The following is a 26992-nucleotide window of genomic DNA, read 5'->3' as shown; positions in this document are numbered from 1 at the left end:
CCGACAAACACTTTCAGCTTTCAGAGGTACACAGGGTAATAGTTTCCGGAACCAGAGATGGTAACATTTGTGTTTAATAGCTTTTGTTGAAGCGTACTTCTGCAAATGGGTGTAGTCTGAATACAGGTAAACCTGGCATGGACAACAACCTCTGGCAGTAAGGCTCACAGTGTACCTACATTGTGTTTGAAGAAGTATCTCTTTCAGATTTGCCACCTACTTCTTGAACAATGAGAAATGGTAAGTGATACTTTGCTGTTACATTCTCTACTCCCTGAGTGATTTTTATACTTTTCTACCTTATCCCCCTCAGCTGCCTTTTGCTAAGCTAAAAGCCTCATGTGATGCTTAACAAAACCTCACATCATGCTCAACACAGAAGGTGGTCCATATCTTTTACTATTCTAATCTGCCTTTATCTTTTCTAGCTCTAATATTTTTCTTTGGAGGTATAATCATAAAACTACACAGTGGTAAAGGTAAAGGACCCTGGATTTATTACTGAAAATTCCTTTGAATGCTTCTGAAAGCAACTCCTTGAAAGCAAATGGCAAAAGATGTAGTAAATCTCTGTGCTTTTATGTTTCTAGAAGTGTTTTCAGAAGCGTGATGACCTCATCCCCATACTGCATACTAACTGAGAGAGCTTAGTATAAGAATCGGGTCCCAAGAATGTATAAGCAAAAGCATGGATGTTAACATAGAAATGACTTATTGTGGGCTCTGTGTCTTATTGCATATAAGTATTGTACAATGCAGTAAGCACTGTGGAATGATCATTGCACAAACACTGTACTGTGTGAAGTTAGCCTTCATATTAGCTCTGAATTATTCGGGGCAAACAACGAGCTTTGTCAAGGTAAGTGTGTGGTTAAAAAAAAGGTGCAAATTGAAGATATTTCCAAGTTAGAAGGAAAATGCTGATAATTCAGAAATAGACAAAAATGGGAAGAGTCTGGAAAAAGAAAATGATCTCCAGATGGAGGACAGGGGAATGCCAAAAGTCTTGAAGACGTTTTATTTTAATCCTGATTCCCTAAACATTAGATGTTGTTTATAATACAAAATTGCTTGTATTGTTTGTATGTTACTGCTTGATTTCTAAAGCGATGAAACAAGCTGTGGAAGCCACAGCAGGGTTCCCTTTTAAACATTAAATCAATGCACTACATCTGTTGAAATCCTGGAAAGCCCAAGGCAGCAACGCCAAATTCCAGAGTCTGTACTCAGCAGGAGCCATGTGGTAAATGTCTGCATTTGGGTTCAAAGTTTGGCTTATTAGCTGTCATCCTCTGAAAACTCTTTGGAGGCTCTTCAGTCAAAGCGATGGAACTGAAAGTTCTCCCCCCCCCCCCCCCCCCACCTCCAGCAACATTTCTGATACAGTAGAGTCCATGAAAAGCGTTGAACCATACAGGGGAGGACAGTGAGGGGAACTCAAATGAACCCTGTGGTTACTTTGGGACTTGATGAAGGCACCAGACCAAGATGGTGTTTTAATGTTTTTTCAGAGAAAAGTTTTCCACCTTTTTCTCTGCTGACCAAAACATACTAACACAGTAAACTTCAACAGAGTTAAGTTGTCATGAAAAGCTCCCAACACCCACATACAGATACGCCTACTGTTCAAAATAACAAAACCAAAAAAGTTAAGAATTTACTTTACTAAACTTGCCAAATGCCTGAGGTCCGTCTGTCCTCCCACTGTTTATGCACACAGGAATCAACCAAGTTGGGAACAGAAAGTCCGCTAAAATACCATCAAAGATCTGCGTAACACTATGTTCATTCCTGTGTGACTCAGTCTGCTCCTTCTCACTCAGACCTCTCCCAGCAACACACGTCAGCATATTCATTTTGTAGTCTGCTCAGGTGCAATTAAATCCTCAGATTTGGACCTCATGGTAAATTACTTTGTCCCCTCTGCAAATTGTCTGGGGGAGCACATAAAGAGAAAAGTTCAAAGGACATTCCTGGTTTCTAACCCTGAGATGCTGCAGGTTTTCAGTGGGTGACATCCTTTGACATGCTGCAGCCTGCTTATCTACCTCAGTGTCTCTGTTTCTAAAATGGAAATGATTCCTGCTTGTTGAGTGGGTGCGCTGAAAGAAAGTATTACCTAGTCATGCTCTGTTCCTGGAATTAATAATAAAAAAACATGTCAGAAGGAGTTCTTGCTTAATGACTGACGCAGTGCTATTTTTTTCTGAGGTAGTAACGATGACACTCAACAGCAGAAGCAGCGAGCACAACATGCACGCTCCTCACACTGGGCCCTCTGTTTAAAATGACTGTACGGTCCACTTTATGGTTTGCCAGACATCTCATATGATATTGCATTTTCTTATTCTAATGTGAAATCTTAAATCTGACCTGAAATGTCAAACAGGACACATTCTTTCGTATTCATAGCAACTGCCTGCTTTTCTGAATATTCAGTTTCCTGGCTTGCTGGGCACCTGGCAAAGCAGCCACTGCAAACACACTTATGCAGGGAAAAAGTTCACAGATGGACTGGTCAGATGATGTCTGTCTTGGCTTTTTGGCTTATCTGAACAGCTCTGCACAGGTGACCTGTTCATGAGTGATTTGCTTGCCTGGGACTGTAGAGGCGCTGCACCTAGAGCTTCCAAAAACTTTACAGTCAGCATGCCCGAGGTATTACACACTAAAATTTGACTCAGAGTTAAATCTACCTTAACCTTAGGCATTGGAAGATGGCTGTACCACCCAAGACTTTTACTGGTTGAGTCCAAGTGTTACAGACAGAAGATTTCATTCTGAAAAGCAGTGACATTGAAAATGACTTGATGTGTGATGGGCATTTAGTTAAATACAAGCTGTTACAGTGGGGCAAAAGAGTGAATGCAATGCTTGGACGCTGAAATGGTGGAACCCTGCCTAGGTTTTTTTAATACCAACACATTTGGTATTACTACAGCAACTGTATGGTACCTAGTTCCAGTTCTAAGAAGTGAAGAAAGATCACCTGATACACTGAAGCAAAGACAGTGAAGAGCTGTGAGAATGATTAAAAGGGCTGAGAAAAAATGTTTTAGTTTCTCATATGAAGATAACAAAAAATATTAAGAGGTGCAATGATGAAAACCAAAACCCTACAATATTCACACTAGAAATATAGTACGTTTTTCAAAAGGAAGTATAAAACCTTGGAAAACCATACAAAGATTAATGATGGATTTTGCTTTATTACAGATTTTATATTCAAAATTGATTGCATTTTCTAAAATAAGTGCTTTAGTTCAAAGAAACTAAGATACTGAACTCTGATGATCTGCTTAAATGGGAAACTGAAATCTATGGTTAGAATTGTCTTTTCTGGTTTGAACAATGAACACAGCCTTTTCCGTAAACTGGGTTGGTTTTGAACCCTCTGTTCCTAATTCTACTGTGTTTTCCAGAGGTGAACAAGGCAAATCTCCAGATTTGCAGCTGAAACCATTGAGATTTTGCTTAAAAAACCCATCACCCCCCAAAAAACCCACCCCAAAACACAAAGCCCACAAACCATTCATTTCTGCCAATATTCACCTCCTAAGGAAGAAAAGTAAATTTCAAAATAGCACAGAGATTACTACTGGTATCTCTGCCAAAAAAATAACAGTACTCACTTCTGGAGAGGATATGCTTTAATCCCCTTGTCAGCCTCATTCAATAATTAGCAGCTAGCTAATCTCTTCCCTAATTTACTCAGGACTGTCCAACTGGATCGATCCCACCGGTTTGATTCCTCAGGATAGAAGACTGTACCACAGGGAGATCGGGTATCTATCAGGTTGTCTGTATCTCAAGAGAAAGGGAAAAAACGTGATTTGCCCAGATAAATTCAATGTCCTATCAGCAAGCAGCAAATGCTGGCAGGCGCGAAATAAAGATCTGGTAAGAAGCTGAATGGTTGTAGGGTGGCTGGTGGTGGAGCAGAGGCTGCTCATGCAAAGGGCAAAGATGCCTCCTCACTCTGGAGCCCCCACCCCATACCTTGAAGGCAGCTGCAAGACAGAGCTCTGAACTCCAGAGCTGGTTTAGTAACTGCCCACTTCTGCTGCTCTTGCTTACCTAAGTCACTTCTGAAGGGTCCAGATGATGCTGAAACCTGGACAGCCTCTTCAGAACACTTTGCTGGCTGGATGGTTTTGAATGAAGGGATGAAAGGATCATGTCCTTCATGGCTTTTCACATGTACATACAGGAAACAGCTGAAAGAACAACTGAAATTCCTTCTTCCCTTCTAGCAGGCTCTCAGCCTTAGCCCTGCTCTGGATCTTATGGAGATGCTGCGTGCTGCCCCTCAGGACACAGCTAAAGCACAATTGCCATTGCTCTATTTGACTCCTTGCTAGTGGGAAAAGCCACATGCCTGCCACTGCTGGGTTTTGCAACAAGACTTGCACAAAGACCAGTTGAACACTGTGCACTGCTGTCCAGAAGGTTTAAATGACACAAAATCACCCTGCTGTCAAACATTTACTTAACATATTGGCACTGCATGGCAGGTGAGGGGGGCGGCTGTCTTATCTATTTCAGTCTTGACACTGAGTTGCCTCTGTCTCGCACAGTACAGGTGATGACCATAATACAGCAGCCAGCTGCTCACATTTTAGACATCCAAATGATTCCTCACATACAGGGAGCCTCATACAAAAATATCACTACATTATTGGGCTTGAAATTGTGATTTTCAAAGGGGTTTTAGGCAGAGCTGATTAAGAATGCTCTATTTTAAGGCAAACGTTTGCACTGTGAAAAAGTTAGTTTGTTTGACCTTGGCGAGGAAAAAAGAAAAAGAATTCTGAAATATTCCAGTCAGAAAACATTTCCATTGCATCTCACAGCAATGGTGCTCCCACTCTTTTCCTTAACCTGCACCACCCAGGTGCCCGCTCACAATGCACAGAAGCAGTTGCATTGCAGGCATCCCTAGCTATGACATACTGTTGTTGGTGTTATCTCACAGAGAGCAGAGAGAGCAGGAAACAGGAATCCAATTCCAGCTCTGATAAGATACAATGTCAGAACAAACATAGGAAAGATTTTTCCTTTAGGACAGTTAGCTTTTTTTGTGACAAACACCGACAGGTTGTTTGAAGAAAGAAAAAGCTATTGCTATGCAATTCAATATATGCTATTCAATGCCAAATTTCTACTTTAAAAGAAAAGGGAATAATTCTACACTGTTGTGCAGCAGTTGGAATTCAGCCACAATGAAACTGCATCTGCCTTAAGACACAACCTGAGCCATTCACCTGCATGGAATTATGATTGCCCACACAAAAGCAGAATTTGGTTCTCAAGTTAACATTTCATTGCATTTAGGGTTTTTTTTTTTAATGCAAAATAAAGCTTAATCTAATTCTGTTTTCTATAGTATGATTTACTCAGTGTGATCATATGTTGTTGCATAGTAAAAAATACACACACACACGCTGCAGAGCACTATTTAGTTCTTAGTATCCTGCTATGTTCTATATGCTGGTATTCTTACCTAGTGCAATGCCTGCATTTAATGGGAGCCTGTAAACAAGCACTACGCTGAGACGGAGGATGCCCAGTGCGTACCCAGAAGCTGCAGCCTCAGCTCGTGATCCTCCTCCTGCTGGTCATAATGCTGCCCCTGATTATCTGAATTGAAACCAAAGATATGACTTCTTTGAAAGGGGAAGATCTGCCTTTGTATAACCTGCCACAGGGAACTGAAGACATGATGCATGTGTATTTCGTACAGGTGTATTTGATCGACATGGGGATAGAATATACTCAGAATATCAAAGTCTTCCCAAAACAAACACCCTAATCAATAAAATTAATCAATCTAACAGAAGACAAACAGACCTTTACAAGATGCCTCTTGTGTGTGCTCCTGACTGATATATTTTTCACCATTTTAAAATATGTACACACAAATGGCAGCTGCAACTTCCAAAACTCACGCTGAAATTTTTTGCTTGTGGCTGAAGATCGACAACCTGCCCTCAAGGGCTGTGCTTATTAGACTTCTCTCCAGAGACAGCCAATGTAACTTACACTCAGTCTTGTAACCTTTGTGCCTTGAATACCAAAAAAAAGGGTGGGTGGCTTTTTTGGCAGAGCAGATTGGTAAATCTGTGATGCAAATATTTTGACTGCTTAGTCACTCCAGCTCTAATTCTAGTGAAGGGTCTAGAGACTGATCTGTCTCCTTGGTGGGTGGAGAGAAGAAGGGTTGGGAATAGGAAAAACATTAGATTGCTTACAAGTAATAGGAATTAATTAGTTAATGTTTATAAAGTGCTTTGAGATGAAAAGCAGTACAGGAGCCTAAATACTATTAAATAATTGAAATTCTCCAAGGTGGGGTGGGGGTGGGGAACATGGTATAACAGCAGGCGTTCTTGTTGTCTGTGTGTCTGCTAAGCTTGTATCTGACCATTTGTGACATAAGAATGAAAAAACACCCAACAGAGTAACCAACAAAACCAGTGAATCAGAACTGCTGATGAGACCGTAGGCACAACAGCGTGGGAGTTCTGCCTCAAATACAAAGCTCTTTCAGGTCAAATATACTGTAAAATACACAGAAATAAACACTCATGCACCACAGGAAATGAAATGCTGACCTCACATTAATGTCAGTCCATAAAAGCTCTACCAGCCCTGAAGTACATCACTGTGAATCTCATTGGAATATTCACTAAAAATTCCCGGCACTGCAGTATGTGCCACAGAGGAATAAAGCAAGTACAGCACCAGTAGTGCTTGCAATTACTTTGGACACCTGTAAAATATCAACAGTCTCTAGAGCCCAAATTTACAAATTGTCCAGCAAAAACTGCAGCTCTGAGCAACGAACAATGTGCATTTGCAAAGAAATCTTGTTGCACAAACTGCACTGCTATTGGATTGAAAAATTAGTGGATGCAAAGAGTACAACAGGCTTTTGCTGTGAGGATTTTATTAAGGCATTTGTTACAGCAGGTCCCTGTCACACTCGGTTCAAGCTGTCTCAGACATAAGCAGTCACAGGATGGAAAATTGGCAGAAGCTCTATAAACAAATAACGATCAGCAGCAAAGTGTTAGGGGAGGTGAAAAAGCCTCATGGAGCAGGCAGGGACTGCTAGTGCCTGTCTCATTTAGAAAATCTAAATGAAATGAATAGAAGTACAAAGCAGTAAGAGGGCCAGTTAAAGAAACGCGCACTCCCTGAGCACGTGGAGTACTACACCTAAATACTTACCACAAAATTTCTGTGTTTCTTCACAGCATATGAAATATGTGAAGTCAATTTTAATTGTCTGTGAGTCCACTGGTTAAGTGTTAAATACTGCCACAAAATGACATGGATTTAGAGAGAGATAAAAGTCTATGTGCCTGAAGGAAATAATCTACATTATAGATAATGTATGTGAGAGAAAAATGCCAGTATTTGGGAGGGGTACCGAAGTACAAGTCTTTGATTGCAAACCATAAGTAATTTGATAATTTTTTGCAGGTCTCAATACATGTAGTTTTCCGAGTTAAGACATTAAATAGGGGTATTTTGAAAGTTGCATTTGATTTGAAGGAGGAAGGAATGGTGGATGCCACCCCCACCCCCCCTCCACCAGCCTCCTTTTGTCCAAGACTAAACGATCCCAGCTCCTTGTAAGACTTGTTCTTCAAACCCTTCACCAGATTCATTGCCCTTCTTTGGACATGCTCCAGCACCTCAATGTCTTTCTTGTAGTGAGGGGCCCAAAACTGAACACAGTATTCAAGGTGCGGCTGCAGATGGAGGGGAGAAAACCAAAGAGTGGGAGGCTGCTTGTACAAAACCCACTAAGTGCAAATACTACTGTGAAAGCCACTTTCTCAACCCTTTGTCCACGCCATATGAATACCTCTTTAGGCACTCCTTTCCAAAACATGAGTGTTGACTGCAAGAGGACTCTTATCATCTAGCTCCTGGCACAAACTATTTTGATCGCTAATGCAGGAAAATGATCATGCCACCTTCAGAATTAAGAGATGTTATTAGGAGAGTAAAATCGCTTCCTTTAACCATCATAAGCTACAAGATGCATAGAGTTCAGTTTCAACATACAGAAAATGCCCACTGATACTGAACATTCCTGTCAAAATATTTGATCACATCCTTAATTTTAAATATGTAAATCACTAATTTCAAGAAACTACTTTGATTTAAAGGTGACACCTTGCTAAATGAGAGTTTACCATCAAAACAGTCTGCAACTGAACTTAGTATCCTCACAGCAAAATGCAAGGTAAATTACTGTAAATGAGAAATGAATTTGCCTCATTTCTCTACTTTCATGAATGAAATCTCTCTGGCAGTCTTATTTACCACACTTAATTAGTTTTCCTCTTTTTACATTCCATTTAATTTCATTTCATTACCAGTAAAATTTATGCAAACCTACCCACTGCCAGCGTGTGACGTGTATCGTGGAGGTGTGGGAACCTGCAGCAGATTTGCTGGGGGGGGGTGGAACTTGGTGCTGAGACCTGGCAGAGCTGGACTCCGGTGCTGTAATGGCTGTCTTGACCTTTCCTTGTTACATGCAGCCTCATAGCCAGTTACTCATCTTTACAAAGTCTCAAAATAAACTTTTTGATAAAGAGGTAAGAATTCAGATCAAAATGTGCAGACTATGCTGTTTTAGTTAACGCTCGTGCTAGATTACCAAACTATTATCCAACACCAGAAGATGATGTGGTTTGTGCTAAAGGTTTCTTGTCAGTAATCTGAAGATATACCGAAGAAAAAAAACCAACATAGCTTTCGACTACTCTAGCTTTCTCCAGGCTGGGTTACAGAGAAAGACTGTACAGTAACAAAGAGCTTCCCAAGCAGGCATGACTCCTGCTGGGGCCCGGCGGTGGGAATGGCTCTGGAATTCTTCTGCAGCCTCACAGCACAAGCAGGAGCCCTTCTTGTCCGGCCAGGCCCTCCTCGGCTATCAGCTGATCCTCTGCCCTTCCCAGCCCCTGAAAACAAAGCCAAGGACCCAGCGTCCTGAGAAGGTTTGGGGGATCTGTTAAAAAACCCTATTCTGAGGGGAAAATATCACATCAGGAAACTGCTTTTCCTGTTGATTTCTTTTGCACAACATGTAGTTGCAGAGGTCCAGGCTGCCAGGGCCGCAGCTAACGCAAACCACCCTGAGGTAACAACTGCGGCCCGGGCCGGGTTTCAGCTGTGCAGGGGGCTCTCCTGCGGGCACCCTGCAACGGGGCACCCCGCTTCTGAGGAGAAGGCCGGCCGCTTTCCGTCCGAGTGAAGGGGGGAGCCACGCAGAAGCACTGCTGAAGGCCAAGGCGCTTTCGGGCCACCAAGGGCATCCCCGCCGGAGCCCGAACCCCATCAACGCAGAACCGCTCCCGCCGGCTGCTTCAGCAAGGCCGTGTTTCGCTCAGGAAAGCGCACGGGAAGCCCGGAGGGCGCTTCAGCAAGGCCACATTTCCCTCAGTAAAGAGCTGGGAAAGCCCGGAGGACGCTTCTGCCCGCCCGCCCGCCACCGAGCCTGAGGCGGCACCGAGCCCGCTCCCTCCCAGCCCGCCGGCTCCCCCGCGGGCCGCCAGGGGGCGCCACAGACCGACAGCAGCGGCCCAGCCGGTGGCAGAAATGCGCTTTATGCCGCGCAGCGCTCGCGCGGGGCAGCGAAGGGGCAGGTCGCGACAGGGCCCTGTCGCGCCGCGTGGAAACGGGCGGGTCCCTGACGGGGGGAGAGCACAGACTGACCCAGGACGTCGGACAGCGGGCGCGCACGCCGCCACTTAGCCAGCGCATTACAGCTTCCACGCTGTGGCGGCCGCCGGGAGGGCTGGCGGTCCCCTTGGTGGCCGCTGCGGGGGGTCCCTGCGGGCCCTGGGGACAGAGCCCGGGGTCCGGGAGGCGGCGGCGCGGCCAGCGGTGACAGAGCTAAAGCTGTGCGGGGCCCTGCGCCCCCAGGTGCTGCCGCACCCCCCGGCAGGGAGGGGGATCCCGGCACGGAGGGGGACGCCCGGCGAGGCTGACACCACCTAGAAGTCATGGAGCGGCATCATTCCCTCAGACACTGCCTGAAGTTGTTTTGACACATGAAATGGAGCAGATTGCTGTCTATTTTAACCCATGCTAAGGCAATGAGGGGCAAAAAAGAAAAAAAATTAAAAAAATCAGTAAGACAACAGCAGGTGCGTTGGCAGAACAGAGTGAGGTGGGATGAAGGTGCCAGGTGCCGGTGGCAGGCAGGAAGGGTTTCCAGTATTTGTTGGGAAGAAATCCTACTACTTCACTGTGGGCCTACATCTCAGCCCAACAATGTACATAGCTTTTCAGAACGAGCTCGTAACGATGGGAAAGACTTGCAGAAAAATTACTTCTACACAGAAGAGGGTGGTAGTGGAGGTAATGATGGAATGTGAAATAAGACAAATGAGCAGTGGGCTTTTCTTTCCAGGAGGGAGGACTGGTAAGTTACATTGCCACATTTTATCGCTGGAGAGGTATTTGGGCAAATCCAACTGGAAAGATCAAATAAACGATGCAAAACTAGTTAAACAACAGTGCACACACCCCACTCAGCAAAAGATCATGGTCTGAATGCCCAAGGAGCAGTGTTAGTAGTGATATCCCTTTCTTTTCCAGGTTTTTGTTTTTCTTTTCTTTTTCTTTGTGGACCACTCACTTTTATGCTTATACCAAAACCGCAGAAACAGCACCACGTTGTGCTGAGCAGACAGCAAATTGTTCATTCCCGGCACAGCCATCTCTTTCACACACAGGACTCCTCCAAGCTCTGTCATATTGCTCTTGATACAGCCAGCTCTGTGACCTCAGCCTCTCCCGCTGCAGCACCAGGCAAGCCCAGAGCGGAGCACGCTGCCAAGTACAGACAGGTAAGGGAAGCAGAGGGAGTTTCTCAGAACAGAAAAATAAGGCAGAATAGCAAACATGTTCTGTGCCCCATTTGATCACTGTTGCTCCCTGCTATGGTAATCTAGAGAGGTTTCCACCAGTTTAAGGAAATTCTGGAGGACTCAAAATGACAGTGCTTTAAGATTGGCCATAGTCCTGCAGATTTATACTACACAGAGCCAATAAGATCTTCCTAAGTACCAAATATCAGTAAAGTCTTAGCTAAAAGCTGTGACTGCCTAAAATGTTCTCAGGCACTTGATCCCCAAAAATGCACCAAATGAGCCAGAAGACCAGGGCTTCAAATACCAGACTGCAATTATTTGGTCTACAACAGATGTCAGCTCAAGATGCAGACTCTCAAGACTGGAAAGCACAACAGCAGAGTCACCACAAAAGAAGTATTTTTTCTCAATTACTCCTGATAGGAAGTAACGATAAATGAAAACAAATAATGACATGTTTTATTCCAGTGGTCTGCTGGTGGGCCATGCTTTTGATGGATACAAATAAAGCTGCTGCTCCATGACTGTCCCATCACATATCCTCTGCTATCTACCAGTTAACACAACTGCTGCTCCCTGCGCACTACCTTCCCACATTCTTACTTCTTACCTCATGCTACACACCAAGATCCTTGTGCTTCTCACCTAATATTTGAAACCAATACAAAAGTTTGTACTGCCCACGTTACTCCCAGCCCATTTCACTCGTTCCCAAATAACTCTGGTGCATTCATGCCCTGCATTCCCACCTGGAAATGCAGGTCCTACCATTGTGTTGGACACTGTAGACCATGGAAGCTGTGAACTGCTGCTTCACACAGGAACAAATCAGTGCATGTTAGCTGCTCCTCAGTAACAGGAGGTGGCTAACCTTTCTGTGGAAGAGGGATTACCTGGGGTTTGCCACAACACACCATGTGGATAGATACTACTGCACAGCTGGTCCTACAGTTTGTCATAGCTGTAATTTTGCCTATTTTTAGTTTAAATAAAACATTGAAGAAATCTCATTTCTTACCAAAACTGAAATTGTAAGAAGCAACATCATATATGCATAGTTATGACATACTTTTCACCTTGACTACAGCCTATCAAAACTGTCTGTGGGACTTCATCACTTTCAGCATTCTCCAACCTACTGGGAAACAGGAGTGTTCACCAGCCCAAACACATGATACAAGATCAGATCTTTGACAGGAAAATGCTGCAATCATGCAGGCAGGATCTCTTCAAGAATTCTCCCTTCAAACGGGGTGTGTGTGTGTGTGTGTTCTCTCTCCGAGAGTGAAATACTGGTGAAGGGGAAATGACTGAAGAGGTTCCTGTGTTTGAGACCCGCTTCTTGCCTTTACTATGTCCCTCAGTCCTATGGGGAGAGTCACTAAATCTGCATCAACTTCCCAGTTCCTGTAGTCTGTAAATCAGCCAGAACTCCCCTTGACCTTGGTGGGAGGTTTGCATGAATAAAGCCAGCAGGAGAGAGACAGGAATGAAAAATCACATACAAGAGCCTTTTTTTTTTTTTTTTTTTTTTTTTTAAAGAAAAAAAGTATTTCTAGCAATGAGAAATCTTTTCTGCTCCTAAGGGCAAACTTTGAAAGTGAAATAACAGTTACATGCGTATAGCCTATTATTTGTTAACAGGTTTCACACAAGTAACTTGCTCAAATCACTTTGAAAACATTTCCTTTAATATAGGAACACAGGAGATAGATTAAAAGAACGTAAGTCTCCTGCTGAATGCCAGAGGCTCTGGAACACTGAACTCAGCACTTTGTAAAATTATCTCCCTTCAAAAGAATTTTCTACTGTACTGATTGAAAAGAAAGGCAGGAGCCAAAGAACACTAGAGAGATTTAAAGTCAATTCCATTACACATCCATATTCATCCTCAAACCAACTCGGGTTTCAAACAGAGCCAGCCACACCTGGCTGCGGGCTGGACAACTGCGGCGCATCAGCTATAGGAGATGCTGCACTGCTGTGGGAATAGGCCACTGAAGGACAACAGACCCCAAAGGAATAGCTGTGGGAGCTACTGCCTCTTGAGCTGGCCTGCGCCAGCTTGCTGTGGCCGGTACTGGGGGCAGCAGTAGAGCAGAGGATGGCACCTCTGGCCTCAGGGCACCATGCTGACCCTCTGTGCCCTAGGCTGGGGCTGCCAGATCAACTCCCCCCAACTCAGGCAAGTCCACCGCTTACAAGGTGGCTTTCAAAGTAAGACTTAGAAATCCAGAGCCAGTACATTTTCAAACTTGCCTGGTCTGTTTCTGCATCCTCGTTCTCTCTAAAACAGAAGTCTAGCTGCTCTCATCCCCCAGCATACCTTTAGCTAGTCCCACTCCTGAGAGTATACACCTTTACCTATGTGCCTATACAGTAACCAGCCTGACAGCACCCTGGCCCTGGCTGTGACCTTTGTAGAACTCTATTTACCCAAAGGCCTCCACCCATCATTTGGTAACCACAATTAGCCCTACGAATACAGAAAACTATATATAACAGAAAGTTTGGGGAAATTGCTCAACGAATTCTTCACTCAGGTTTCATTTCAATCCTTGGACTAAAAGTTTTCATACCAGTCCACTCTCATTCAAGATGGTGACTGGCTTTGTGACTATCTAGGCATTTCTATCACATCGATCATTGTGTTATGCACAGGTTATGACCAAGCTGCAGGTAGGCTCCAGTTCTCAGGATTTCGTCTGATGTATTTTAAGAACCTTACTGTCAAACACCCCGATACAGGATTTTGGCGTCCTTTCAACTTTCAGCCAAAAGGCTGCATATCGTAATTTGGGCTGCAGTATGAGTAAGCATGTATTCTAATAAGGGAAAGATGAGACCTAAACTTCTCCTAGGCTATGAAGATTGGAGAATTGTGCCATATAGCTCTGGGCATCTCCAGCTTTCCTTGAAGCCTGTGGCAGCAACCCAAGATCTCTCTGGATCAAGCCTTCACTCATTCAGAAAGCAATTCTCCTGGGATTTTCAATAAGGTCGATTTTTCACCCCTGACACTACTTCTACGCTACTAATGTTAGGATTTCTGCCAAAATATGTCAAACTTCCCTTGTTGTCCTCTTTTTCTCCTTTTTTTTTCTTGAAAAAACCCACCACCACAGTGATGGGTTCAGTTGTGAGTTTTTTTGTTTGGGCTTGTGGGTTTTTTTTATAATTGGTTGGTTGGCTTTGCTGTTTTTATATAGCACCTTTCATAGCCCAGAGTCGGAGTGGTTCAGTGGAGCTAGATCACATACAGCAGCAGCCAAGAAGCATGTTAGAACGCTGCATACCCAAAGCACAGAGCAATAAGCAGTAAGCAACGTGACAAGTCTGAGGATATGTCTATGAGTTCCTTGTCATTGACAAGTTCCTTAGGAAAAACAGACCTCACGCTGTCAAGAGTGCTAAAACTCCAGGATGGAGAAAAGGCACTGAACTTCTCCTCCTCAAAGGTTGTATTTCCTTCCTCATATCTGTGTTAAGAAACACTGCCAAAACCAATGACTGATGCTGGTACAAGCAGGATAGAAACGAAATGGAGAAGAATAGAGGACTTGCAATGTGAGATTTCAAATCTGCAGTTAAGATATTTTTCAGTTCAAATAGTATCAGTTTACACTTCTTAAAAACAGCACCGCCTTCTTAAGAACAAGTAGTTGGCAAAGTTTTAGAGTTAAAAGTGCGTCTTATCATGGTAAATGAAATCAAGTTAAGTAAGTTTCCTTGCTAAAACAAAGTAAACAGGATTCAACGGTTGCCACGAATTACATCAACAAGAAACTGTAGGAAATACAGCTTCAAAAAAGAGTCTGGACCAAACCTTAAGCTGACATAAGTCATCGTAGCTTTAAGAAGTTAATTTACTTTAAGCTACTAAAAATCTGATTTATGATGAATATTCCTAGTAGAAGTAATAGACTTATTTGTTTTCTGCATATAAAACCCACCCAAATTAACTTTATTTATTATTATATGTGCTAATTAGTGATACATAAGTCTCAAGCCCTCACTAGATGCAAAATACATATGCTCCATTACAACAGCAGCCTTTTCAGTCGGTAAATATTAAACCATTAAAAAATTATGACTCTTCAGTCATTAACGGCCAGTCAACAGGAAACACTAAATGAGGCCTGCTGGTGTTGTTTTTCTCACTGAATAGTCTGCTTTTGACAACTGACTTTACAAGCGCTCAGTAGAAATGCATGCAAGGCATCCTGCCAGCAGCAGCCAGCAGAATCTACACCCACCTCAGTAGCCCCATGAGACTCCCTGAGAATTGTTCATGAAGTAAAGGGTAAGACTGGATGCTCTTTACAATTACAATGAGAATTACAATGCAGTGGCCCACTGCAGCACAAGGAACTGATGATGGATGGAGTACCATTCTTTCCTGAGCGACAAGTAAATGAGGCAGATACAATCTCACTTCTAATACGGCTGTCAATTTGTAAGCTAACCTGAAAAATCTTGTGTGAAAGTCATAGCATTATAAAGAAGAGCAGGCACATTAATAATCAGTCTTTCCACTTGTTGCATGTAATACCTGCATGGCTTTGCAAGGATTTAGGCCTTCTAAAAACTTGGTTGCCACTACACAGATGCAGCCTCTAGATATGGTCCCCATTTCTGCCAGGATCATTCATTATATTTTACAGTGCTGTGTCAATTCTTGTTTTTATCAATGTTGCTGTCACTTCCTTTAAAACAAAACTCTAGAAACTGCCAGATTCAACTGATTGTCTTGACATCCCCTGAATTTTTCTTTTCTCATTTTCCTTGCACTGCACTTGCTGTTGTCTCTCCATTGTTTTCATTACGATATCATACTTACAGCTTAGCTAGGGAACATGCTGTCTTATTAAGCTGAGGAAAAGGATAAAGCAAAACCATTTTTATTATAGCAATATAACAAGCGTTAAACAATTCAGGTTTTCTACAATATTACTTGTCAGGCCCGTGCTGGGCCATCCTGAGGAAAACTGACCATTGCCTTACATCACACCATGTTCCTGGGACTCTCAGGAAAGCCACGCTTCAACAAATAACACACCTTATTTCCCTGCTGCATACACCCAACTCCAAGGCTTTTTCCACATTACTATAACCTAGGTTCCTTTCTCATATTGCGTATCATCACTCAACTTTTTCCACCAGCTTAAGCTACATCTCATTTTATTTTCTGTCTGTGGAACCCATCCAAGACATAATCCGCTCTAGGGAAAGAACAGCATCATTGAAATCATCTTGCTTTCTAAAGAAACTTCTGGCCTCTGGACCTAATCCAGTTGCCACTGTTGATGTCAGAATGGGATTTGGGGCCACAGGAATATAGAGAGTCTATATCCAACTTCATTTTCTCTTTAAGTCCTTTTGCACTATCCTTTGTCGAAATAATTTCTAAAGCATCCATATTTACCCATCTGTGAATTTTATTTTCTCACTTGAGGTACTCAGAAAGGCTTGGTTCAAGTTAGGCTAATATTATGATGAACTACCAAGAATACAAAAGAAAAATGTTTAGAAATGCGTTAAAGATACAAATAAATGTCTTAAGGTAATAATACAAAAGTTCAGAAGTAAAGCTTTGGGAATGTTTTCTGCAGAGAGTTAGATCTCCACTGGACAGAAGAAGCTGGAGAACATAACAATTTCACAGCTTCAGTTCAGTAAGGATTTCATTATACTTGAAGAGTTAATTACACTTCTTATATATAGATTCATAGCCACATATTTAAACCCTTATCTGAATACGTCTGTGTTGTAAAAGCTGAAACTAACTACTGATGCTACAAACAGGACAGGTAAAATGGATTGCCTGTTCAGCACGTTTATAGGACAGACTTCAAAATCAAACAATTTCATGGTAATACTGGAAATGCTGAAAGTTCTGTTGATTCCAAGGCTGAGAATTCCTTTGTCCTCATTCTAATCTGCCAAAACATCTTACTGCAATAATACATCCTGATTTTACCATCTTTCACTTCAGGGTGGTTTCTGACACTTTTAGAAAGCTCCCTGCAATGTATTTCCCTGGAGAAAAGGATGTCACTATATCTAAACACAGAAAAGTTTCATACACAATATACAGACAATGATGTTTGCACACTAATCTTTTGATTCTTAGAAATTTCGGAGTGAATGTGTTTGTAAGGCAGTAGAATGAGACACTTCATACTCACAGACAGGAATGTACGTCACTAACTGTTCTCCAGCTCAAATAATATATCATTAAATTCAACCCCTCTCTTTGTACCTGCAAGAATTGCCCTACAGAAGTGGAGTGCATAAGTATACCTGTGAGCACATGTGAGACAGACATGCTTGCCAAAACGTAACGCCAGGGTTGGTCTCTTTCTTCACGGCAGTTACGTTGAGGAACCATGTTACTCACATTGCCAGCATGAAAACAGACGTTTGCTTCATGCCTAACTAATGTTTCCAGCTATCGGCACTCTAGAGCCAGCTCCCAGTGAAACCTGTCAGGAGTTTTTTCATCGATCCCAGTAGACAAAGCAGCTCCTCTACCTGGCCTGTACAGAACAAACAGCAGGAGAACATTTCACTAACCATCACCCCCATTAAGGCCAGAAAGCTCAAGTCACTTCCGTACCTATAAAACTGATCTGAAAAAGGACATCTGAGTGCCTATATGGGAAACCGTATCACCACGCTGCTTACTTACTCAGAAGGAAGGTATATTCTAATGGATATTCACAAATTGGTAGGAGGGGAGGAAAACCAGCAGGAATATTTTGGCCCTGAAGTAGTTAAAAGCCTTCCTGATAAATCTCAACAAGATAATGAATGACCCAGTACATCTGCTTTGAGCTTAATGGTCAAAACTGAAGAAACAATTACTGTGAGAGCCTCAAACATTTTCTCAAGGGTAAAAGAACTGTTTAATGTGAAAGCAAAGAAGCTACAAGTGCTAAATATTTAAGTGTCATATTTGCATTGAGCATCATAGAATGGTTTGGGTTTGAAGGGGCCTTAAAGATCACCTAGTTCCAAATGCTGCTGCCATGGGCAGGGACACCTTCCACTAGGCCAGGCTGCTCGAAGCTCCATCCAACCTGGCCTTGAACACTGCCAGGGCAACCTGCTCTAGTGCCTCACCACCCCCATAGAGAAGAATTTCTTCCAAATACCTAAATCTACCCTCTTTCAGCACAAAGCCATTCCCCTTTGTCCTATTACTACATGACCTCATAAAAAGTCCCTCTCCAGCTTTCTTGGAAGGCCCTTTAGGTGCTGGAAGGCTGCTATAAGGGTTACAAGGAGCCTTCTCTTCTCCAGGCTGAACAATGCCAGCTCCCCCAGCCCATCTTCACAGGAGAGGTGCTCCAGCCCTCTGGTCATCTTCATAGCCCTCCTCTGGACTCACTCCAACAGGTCTATGTCATTCTTATGCTGGGAGCCCAGAGCTGAATGCAGTACTCCAGGGTGGGTCTCACAAGAGCAGAGGGGGAGAGTCATCTCCTTTGACCTGCTGGTCACACTTCTTTTGATGCAGCCCAGGACAGGGCTGGCTTTTGGGGCTGCCATCACACATTGCTGGGACATGTTGAGATTCTCATCCACCAACAGCCTCAAGTCCTTCTCCTCAGGGCTGCTCTCAATCCATTCTCTGCCCAGCCTGTGTTTGTGCTTGGGATTGCCCTGACCCGCATGCAGGACCTTGCACTTGGCCCTGCTGAACTCAATGAGGTTTGTATGGGCCCACCTCTCCAGCCTGTCAATGTCCCTGTGGATGACATCCCTTCCCTCTGGCATATCAACTGCGCCACACAGCTTGGTGTCATTGGCAAACCTGCCGAGGGTGCACTCAACCCCAGTGTCCACGTCAGCAACAGAGATGTTAGACAGCCTCAGCCCCAGTATGGACCCCTGAGGAACACCGCCCATCAACACTCTCTACTTGGACATCGAGGAGCTAACCGCAACTCTTTGAGTGCAACCGTCCAGTCAATTCCTTATCCACTGAGTGGTCCACCTGTCTAATCCATGTGTCTCCAGTTTAGAGGCAAGGATGTCATGTGAGGCAGGGTCAAATGCTTTGCACAAGTCCAGGTAGATGGCATCAGCTGCAACTCCCTCATCCACCAACACTGTAACACTGTTGTAGAAGGCCACCAAATTTGTCAGGCACGATTTGCCCTCAGTGAAGCCATGCTGGCTGTCACCAATCACCTCCTCGTTTTCCATGTGCTTTAGCATAGTTTCCAGGAGGATCTGCTCCATGATCTTGCTGGGCACAGAGGTAGAGTTAAGGCTGACCACCCTGTAGTTCTCCAGGTCTTCTTTATTTTCCTTTTTAAAAATGGGATCTATGTTTCCCCTTTTCCAGTCTGTTGGAATTCATCAAACTGCCACAGCTTCTCAAATATGATGGATAGTGGCTTAGCAACTTCATCCGCCAGTCCCTCAGGACCTGTGGATGTACCTCGTCAGGTCCCATGGACTTGTGCACCTTCAGGTTCCTTAGATGATCTCGAACCTGATCCTCTCCTAGAGCAGGCGGTTCTTTATTCTCCGAGTCCCTGCCTTTGCCTTCTGTGACTTGAGTGGCGTGGCTGGAGCACTTGCCAGTGAAGACTGAGGCAAAACAAGTCACTGAATACCTCAGCCTTCTCCATCTCCCGGGTGACTGGGTCTCCTGTTTCCTTCTGGAGAGGGCCCACATTTCCCCTAGTCTTCCTTTTATCACCAATGTACCTATAGAAGCTTTTATTTTTGCCCTTGATGTCCCTGGACAGATTTAATTCTATCAGGGCTTTAGCTTTCCTAACCTGATCCCTGGCTGCTTGGACAACTTCTCTGTATCCCTTTTTGATAATTTTTGATCAATGAAGACTAAGTATTCAAGCTAAGACTAAGCTATTAGGAATAGTTCAAAACCATTTTCAAAATACATTTAACTTTTTTTGGAGAAGGAGGGTTATAGCCATCATTTGAATCTAATCTTTCTCATGTTTTCCCCCAAAGCATACTAGTGCATCTCCACTGACTGACTTAGAATCAAAGCTTTGTATCTCTTTTATGCACATTATAAGGAAAAAAGTTGTTTTCTGCTCTGCTCAATTATTTTTGTTCTCCTTCATTTATACTAAACATCATTCAGTAAGAAAAGAAAATCTGAGGTGTAAGGTGTAGAGGCAGAGGCATTCTTTTCCATCCTAAGAATCGTAGGCACATAACAAACAAAAGCAATTTGTTAAAGACTTGGGTCAAAGATGAGAAGCTGGAAATCTGTATTCTTAGTACTGATCTTTGCTGTGCCCCTAACTTGCTGCATGGCATTGGTTAAGCCTTCAAGGCAGGGATAGTCTCTTCCCATGCATTTGCATCACATCTAGCACATCAAGACTTCCAGGTTGTACTGTAATACAAATATACATCATTATAATTTTCTTTAATGGTAGTCTATAGGTGTACCTGCATTTTCAAAGCACTGCAGAAGTTTTTACCCATGTAGCCCCCACTGACTTCACGGGAAGAGTTTCTTCCTGACATACCTGTTTGTAGTTTGGGTGTGTGCACGTTAAAAAGAAGTAGTTGGATAAAGTAATCAAAGCAGTATAACACAGCGTTGGCAGCTATTATCCAAGCAGACCACACCACAGTCTTCCCAAATGGATCACACTAGCATGTAAGTGTCACCAGTGATGCGAAGCAAATAATTACTCCAAATTTTGTACTGGTTGCACAGGTGACATTCAGAAGCAAGACAGTACATGTCAGATGCAAGAATACTGAAGGAAGCGGATCAAGAGTTTGCAGACCTTATAGCTCACACAAGTAGATCAAGAGTTCATTACCCTTCTCTTAGAAGTCATCTTTATCAAAAGTGCCGGTTCCTTCAGCGGCTTCAACAGAAAACCAGAAAGTAAGCTTTCTCTCATGTCTAAAGCTGTTCAGATACAAACTGAACAACCTTCTTTCAAATGAAAGTCTCAAGCCTACAAACTGTTTTGACTAAAGCCTGGATACTCCTGCTAATAGAGAGGTAGTTTTTCAAGTGCTTCATTCTGTGCATGCTAACTAGGGATGATTTGGTTATTCACAACATGATTTGTTTATTCAGCTTTATACTTTCAGGAAAAACTAGGCACAAAAGACAAAAGAACCCATGAGAGACCTGTAAGCTCAAGTAGCCCCTTCCACTGTTCATATATCTGTAAAGGCAGGCTAGCGCTGCAGAAGTCTGTTAACATTACCAGTCCAATTATGTTCTAGGATTTCATCAATGTCGAGGCAAAATGTTAGAAAGCAACAAGTTTATGGGACCAACAGCCAAACCTCACAAAAATAAGGTTAACAGAAACACAGGAAGAGAAGCCGGGAAAGCAGCATTGCTGTTCTGCATCACAACAAAGAATAACTTCTCCAGACAGGGATGGCTCAATAGATTACCAGTTGCAGCCTGCCTTTACTCATCTCACTTAGACTGTGTTCTTTTGAAATGTAACCTCAGGAAAAATAAGTAAATTGTTTTGAGCGTGATCTAAAAAGTAAAAGCAACTTCACTGTGGAAAAAAAGAAAAATATCCTGAATCTGAATCCTACACTTTTTTCCACTTAAATGCCTTTGAAAGAAATTAATTCTGTCTCTCAAATACAGTTTTCTAACTATATTTCTAACTGTATTTTCCTGCTATAGGAATTGTGGAAGCAGGAAATATATTTTTATTTATTTGTTTTAGATTCAAAGTATTCAAGATAAAGTCTTACACCATTTTATTTATTAAAAATATCAGGGCTGCAATTTCATCCTGTTAGCTCAGCTCAAAATAAAAACAGATTAAAAAAAGAAACAGGTGCAACACTATCCAACCCTGCAATGGGAAATGCTGTTCTTATCATGAAAGATATGGTAATTTACTTGCACATCTCAACAAAAAGGAAGGAAGAGAAAGAACTTCATGGGAAATACCAGAACACAGCTGATTTCCCATCATTTGTAATTCTACTGCAATGGTAAAAATAAACTGTTCTATACCTGGGCTTGGACTTTTCAACACAGCCTGAAATGTTAAGCTCATAAATCTCCTTTAGGCAGTTAGGTGGCTGTTAAGAGTATATTCAGCTTTGAATTTTTGCAACTCATAAAAGAAATCAAAGAAATATATGCCATGAAGTGATGTTCTAGACAGCATTCTGTCAAGGAGTACTGTGTTTCAGAAACAGAGCCTGTTGACAGCTCTGCATTGATAGAGCAGTATAGGAACAGCCTCTGGATTACAGCAGATCATGTTTATTACATTTTTAAGCTTTAAATCGTGCAACATGCTTGACTCAGAAATTACAGCAGACCTCATATATCACTGTTCTGCGGGGAAGAGAATGAAGAGAGCTGTCTTTCCCTCCAATTTGATATTTTAATGACACAGCCTTTCTGCACGTCACTGCTGAGGCTTGCAGGTTTGCAGGCACAGTCAAGTGAAGTAGAAGATTTGACTTCACCAGGCAGGAGATGTCTGAAGTAGCCTGTATGCCACTGTCGTCTGTTGCCTCACCCGAGATACAGAATATATTGACTGTTGAGTTTGCACTTTCATTTCATCACTGCCTGGAGTCGTTGAACTAAAGCATTCCTCATCTCCCTTTCTCATGGAATAATTAAAAGAAGGAGAGAAGGAGAGGAAGGAGGCAGAGCACTAGGCAGTCAAGTTCAGTAACTAATGGCACCAGAGTGAAGGAACCTGATTTGCTTCATGACACTGCTATGGCCTTGCTATATAACCTTAGGTGAGGCACTTGACTCCTTAATGTCATAGCATTCTCATCTGTAAAAATGAGATAATAACATTGCCTTCCTCTGTAGGATGCTTTAAGATCCTTGGAGGAAAGGCAAAGAATTGCCCACATTCAGTCACCTTTTGGGATTCAGCCTTGCAGGGCCCAAACTTTGCTTCAGATAGGTGTTTACGTGCTTAAGCTTGTGAACTTTTGATGCTTTGGTGGCAGTTTCCTGAGTCTGCAGACAGCCTGAAACAAAATTCCTGAGAGTTAAACTTGGGATCTAACAATGTAAATTTCTAACGCCAGCGTTTTAACCATGGATTATATATACACACTCATCCGATAGGCTTATCCTACCAAAGTCAGGTACCTGGTTGCCTCCTTAATCTTACTGCCTCCAAATTGCCAACATCTTTGTCCTCTCTCCGGCAACACTGCCTTGGGGGCTCCACTGGGGAGGCAGAGCCACTTTTCCGTACACAGAGATGTGGTCAAGGAAAGACAGAACCATCACCTGCCAATTTCATCGCACAAAGCCAGGCTGGGATGCTGGATAGATACAGGCAGTCAGACAAGTTGGAGCAGCCTGACCTGTGGGGAGCATAAGATGTCTCTTCACATCACACCCTGCTCTTTCTGTATTGTTTTTGCCAGAACAAAGTAGGTACAGACATTCCCATAGGAAATACATGTAAAATGAGATCAAAACTAAATGGGAAAGGCAAGGAACCACCATAAAGGAATCAGACAATTTCTCACTGCCTCATTAACCCCTTTGCTGCACCTGATTCTGCAGAAGACAACAAGGAATGGTCTTTCTTGCCAAGTTTCTGCCAGCCTGATGAGAGCAATGAAACTTTTCTTTGCCTGCTCTCGTGGAGTGTTCGGGGTATTTTTCATCTTGAACCTTTCAGAGGCAAAGCTGAACTGTACAGTCCCATTTCACATGCCATTCCTGTCCAACACCTTACCACGCTGCCAGGGCAGTGCGAGCTGTTGGGTTTGTCCCAGAGTCCTTACGACGCCCTTTGTTAAGGCCATTTTGTTCTCTCACAGGACTGCTGTCACTGGACCCACCGGCCTCTGCCCTGGGGTGAACGATGCTTTTAGGTATAATCCTTGCACTGAACAAAAAGACTGCATCTCGGAAATAACCTTGTATCAGGAAACGCTTCACTCTATACCAAAAAAAGCAGAGCGATCTAGCACTTCTGATACATTGTGAGAGCAAAACGGCTTGCCCCTGAAATGGGCAGCGACAGACTTTACCATTGGACAGGAATAGGCAACTTCAATGTAAGGCAGCTGGGGTGAGGAAGCCAAATTCAGTCTGTTACCAACACCCCTGTCTTGTGTGCCCTTATTGCAACATGCAGTGGCTACCTCAGTTTGGAATCATTTAACCTGCAGTAATACAGGAAAGGGGCATTAACAGCAGGCACATGATCCGCGTGATCTCTGGCTCCAGGAATGCTGGTGTTCGGTGGTCCCTCAGCCCACTTCCTCACCAGCCAGGAGGCCGCACGGCAGAAACCACCGTCGCAATTAGCTGCCTTACGCAGCCAGAGCAGAAGGCAGGCTGCCTTCCCCAGAACTAGTCCTTCCACGTAAATACGGGAGAAGCTAGCGCAGCAGCTGCCCACACTGAGCCCGTGTACTTTAGGGGAAAAGGGGGTGTTGGGCTGCATAATTGTCAACCCGCTACTGTGCGTGCCCCAGCTTCATTGTTTTGAACAGCAGTATGACAGCGGTCAGGCTACAACACTGCAACTCCGTTCTGTTCCACTGGCTGGAACACAAACCTTATTCACGCAAAAGTCCTCTCCGCACGGTGTGCCAGTTTTGTTGGCTCCAAAAATCCCCTGGAAGGTGCAGCTCTGCCCTCAGGTTTTAGAGGGTGCACCCCTTTACCCACTGTAGTACCTCCTAGCCACGCAGCAAAGCAGAGGTCTGTGAACCCCGCAATGCAATCACGCTGTGAAAATCAGTGCCGCAACCCTGCGTTTTATTACCCTTTTTTTTACACCTCCTCCTCGTTTTAATCCGCGCTCGGAGACCAATCCTGTTCCCATCAAAGCGCACGGCAAGCTCCCATTAAAATCTGGCTCAGCTAGTATTTTAATAACACTTAGACGTTCCCGTCCTTTGCATATTTCATCTGCGAAGTGCTTTACAAACATGAACTTCCTAATTACAGGCAGGCGATGGACTAAAACTGGAAATTCCTCACTAGTCCTGGCTTTTGCTTTGAAGCTCCAGGATTTGCTCCTGTCCCTCGGCACTTTGGAAGATCCCTCGACGCCGCTCCTTCACGGCGGAGGCAGGGCGGGGAGAAGGACACCGCGGCGACGGCGACCTGCCTTGAAGTTTCCGCGCCGGCGGAGTGCGGCGCGGAGCTGCCCGGGGGCCGGCGGCCGCCGCCGGGGCGTGAGCCGCGGGGGGCGCCCACGTGGTGGGAGAGGAAAACCCGGCGGCGGCGGCGGCGCGGCCCGGCAGAGCGCGGGCGGCGGGGAGCGGGGCGCCGCAGCGGGCCGGGCCCCTCCCGGCGGACCGGCGCACCGGGCAGGAAGGGGTGGGGCGGCCGGCGGAGCGCACGGGCGGGGTGCCGCGGGCGGGCGTCCCGGCCATGCTGAAGCCGGGCGGGCAGGCGGCGCCGCGCCTCAGCTGAGCGCTCCCCATGGAGCAGCTGCCCCGCCAGCCCTGAGCCGGCGGCCCCGGCCGGCCGCCCGCAGCCGCCCCCGATGGAGCCCGAGGAGCGGAAGATCTCGGTGTGGATCTGCCAGGAGGAGAAGCTGATCTCCGGGCTCTCCCGGCGGACCACCTGTTCGGACGTGGTGCGGGTGCTGCTGGAGGACAGCCACCACCGGCGGCAGCGGCCGGCGCTGCCCGAGCCCGGCGGCGGGATGCTGTCGGGGCCGCCGCACTCCTACTGCATCGTGGAGAAGTGGCGCGGCTTCGAGCGGATCCTGCCCAACAAGACGAAGATCCTGCGGCTCTGGGTGGCGTGGGGGGACGAGCAGGACAACGTGCGCTTCGTGCTGGTGCGCAGCGAGGCCTCGCTGCCCAACGCGGGGCCGCGCAGCGCCGAGGCGCGGGTGGTGCTCAGCAAGGAGCGCCCCGGCCACGGCCTGGGGGCGGCCCGCGCCAGCCTGGCGCTCACGCAGGAGCGGCAGCGGCGGGTGGTGAGGAAAGCCTTCCGCAAGCTGGCCAAGATCAACAAGAAGCGGCAGCAGCCGCTGGCCCGGGAGGCCTCGTCGGCGGAGAGGATGGAGACGCTGGTGCACCTGGTGCTCTCGCAGGACCACACCATCCGGCAGCAGATCCAGCGGCTCCGCGAGCTGGACCGCGAGATCGACAGGTACGAGGCCAAGATCCACCTGGACCGCATGAAGCGGCACGGCGTCAACTACGTGCAGGACACCTACCTGGTGGGGGCGGCCGGCGGCGGGGAGCCGGAGCCGGTCCGGGAGGCACAGCCCGCCGCCGGCCGCCCCGAGGAGGACTACGCCAGGAAGTGCGAGGAGGTGCTGCAGCTGCAGGAGCAGCGGGCGCAGCAGGAGGAGTTGCTGGAGCACCTGGCCGCCGAGATCCAGGAGGAGCTCAACGAGCGCTGGATGAAGCGGCGGCGGGAGGAGCTGGAGCTGGCGGCGGGGCCCGGCCTGGCCGAGACGGACTGCGACACCACGGAGCTGAGCGGCGGCGGCGAGGGCGAGCTGCACCTGGAGCACGAGCGGGTGAAGACCCAGCTGAGCACCAGCCTCTACATCGGCCTCAAGCTGAGCACGGACCTGGAGGCCGTCAAAACCGACCTGGACTACACGCAGCGGGCGTGGGAGGACAAGGAGCGGGAGCTGCAGCGCCTGCTGGAGACGCTGGGCACCCTGGACGTGGCGGCCGAGGCGCCGGCGGAGCCGCGGGGGGCGGCGGGCGGGGGGCGGCCGGCGGCGGGGGGCAGCGCGGCCGGCTGGGTGGAGCAGGCGCGGGCGCTGCGCAAGGATCGCGCCGACAACGACGAGGACTCGGACACGGGGCTGAGCTCCATGCACAGCCAGGACTCGGACTCGCTGCCTGTCTGCGAGTCCCTCGTCTAGCGCCCGGGCTGCGGGCGGGCGGGCGCCCCGGGAGCCGGTGCGGGGCTGGGGGCGGGCGGGCCGGCCGCCGCGGGAGGCAGGCACACGGAGGAGCCGTCTGCCTTGCAGCTCGGGAGCTGAAACTTGTTCTGACTCGCCCTCCGGGGGCAGCGCTTAGGCTGGCTCGCCGGTGCTTTTATCTAAGGAAGAGAAACCCGCAGCATGTTTGTGTTTCATTCACGTCTGGCACCGCTCGCGCCTCAAACCCCG

General features: G+C 45.8%; 1 protein-coding gene across 1 annotated transcript; it reads left to right on the top strand.

Annotated features, from left to right (window-relative positions):
• The first annotated feature begins 1349 nt into the window (after nucleotides 1-1349).
• RASSF10 (Ras association domain family member 10) lies at nucleotides 1350-26850 on the top strand. Its single transcript, XM_080404772.1, has one exon. The coding sequence runs from the start codon at nucleotides 25394-25396 to the stop codon at nucleotides 26741-26743; it is 1350 nt and encodes a 449-aa protein (XP_080260898.1). The 5' UTR covers nucleotides 1350-25393; the 3' UTR covers nucleotides 26744-26850.
• Nucleotides 26851-26992: the final 142 nt, after the last annotated feature.

Source organism: Falco punctatus, assembly GCF_963210335.1.
Source record: "Falco punctatus genome assembly, chromosome: 10".
NCBI classification, from domain to species: domain Eukaryota; kingdom Metazoa; phylum Chordata; class Aves; order Falconiformes; family Falconidae; genus Falco; species Falco punctatus.
This window is presented reverse-complemented; position numbering and strand designations above follow the sequence as displayed.

Excerpts from the sequence above, each read along its gene's own strand:
- RASSF10 (XM_080404772.1), top strand. The coding sequence starts at position 25,394 with ATGGAGCCCGAGGAGCGGAAGATCTCGGTGTGGATCTGCCAGGAGGAG.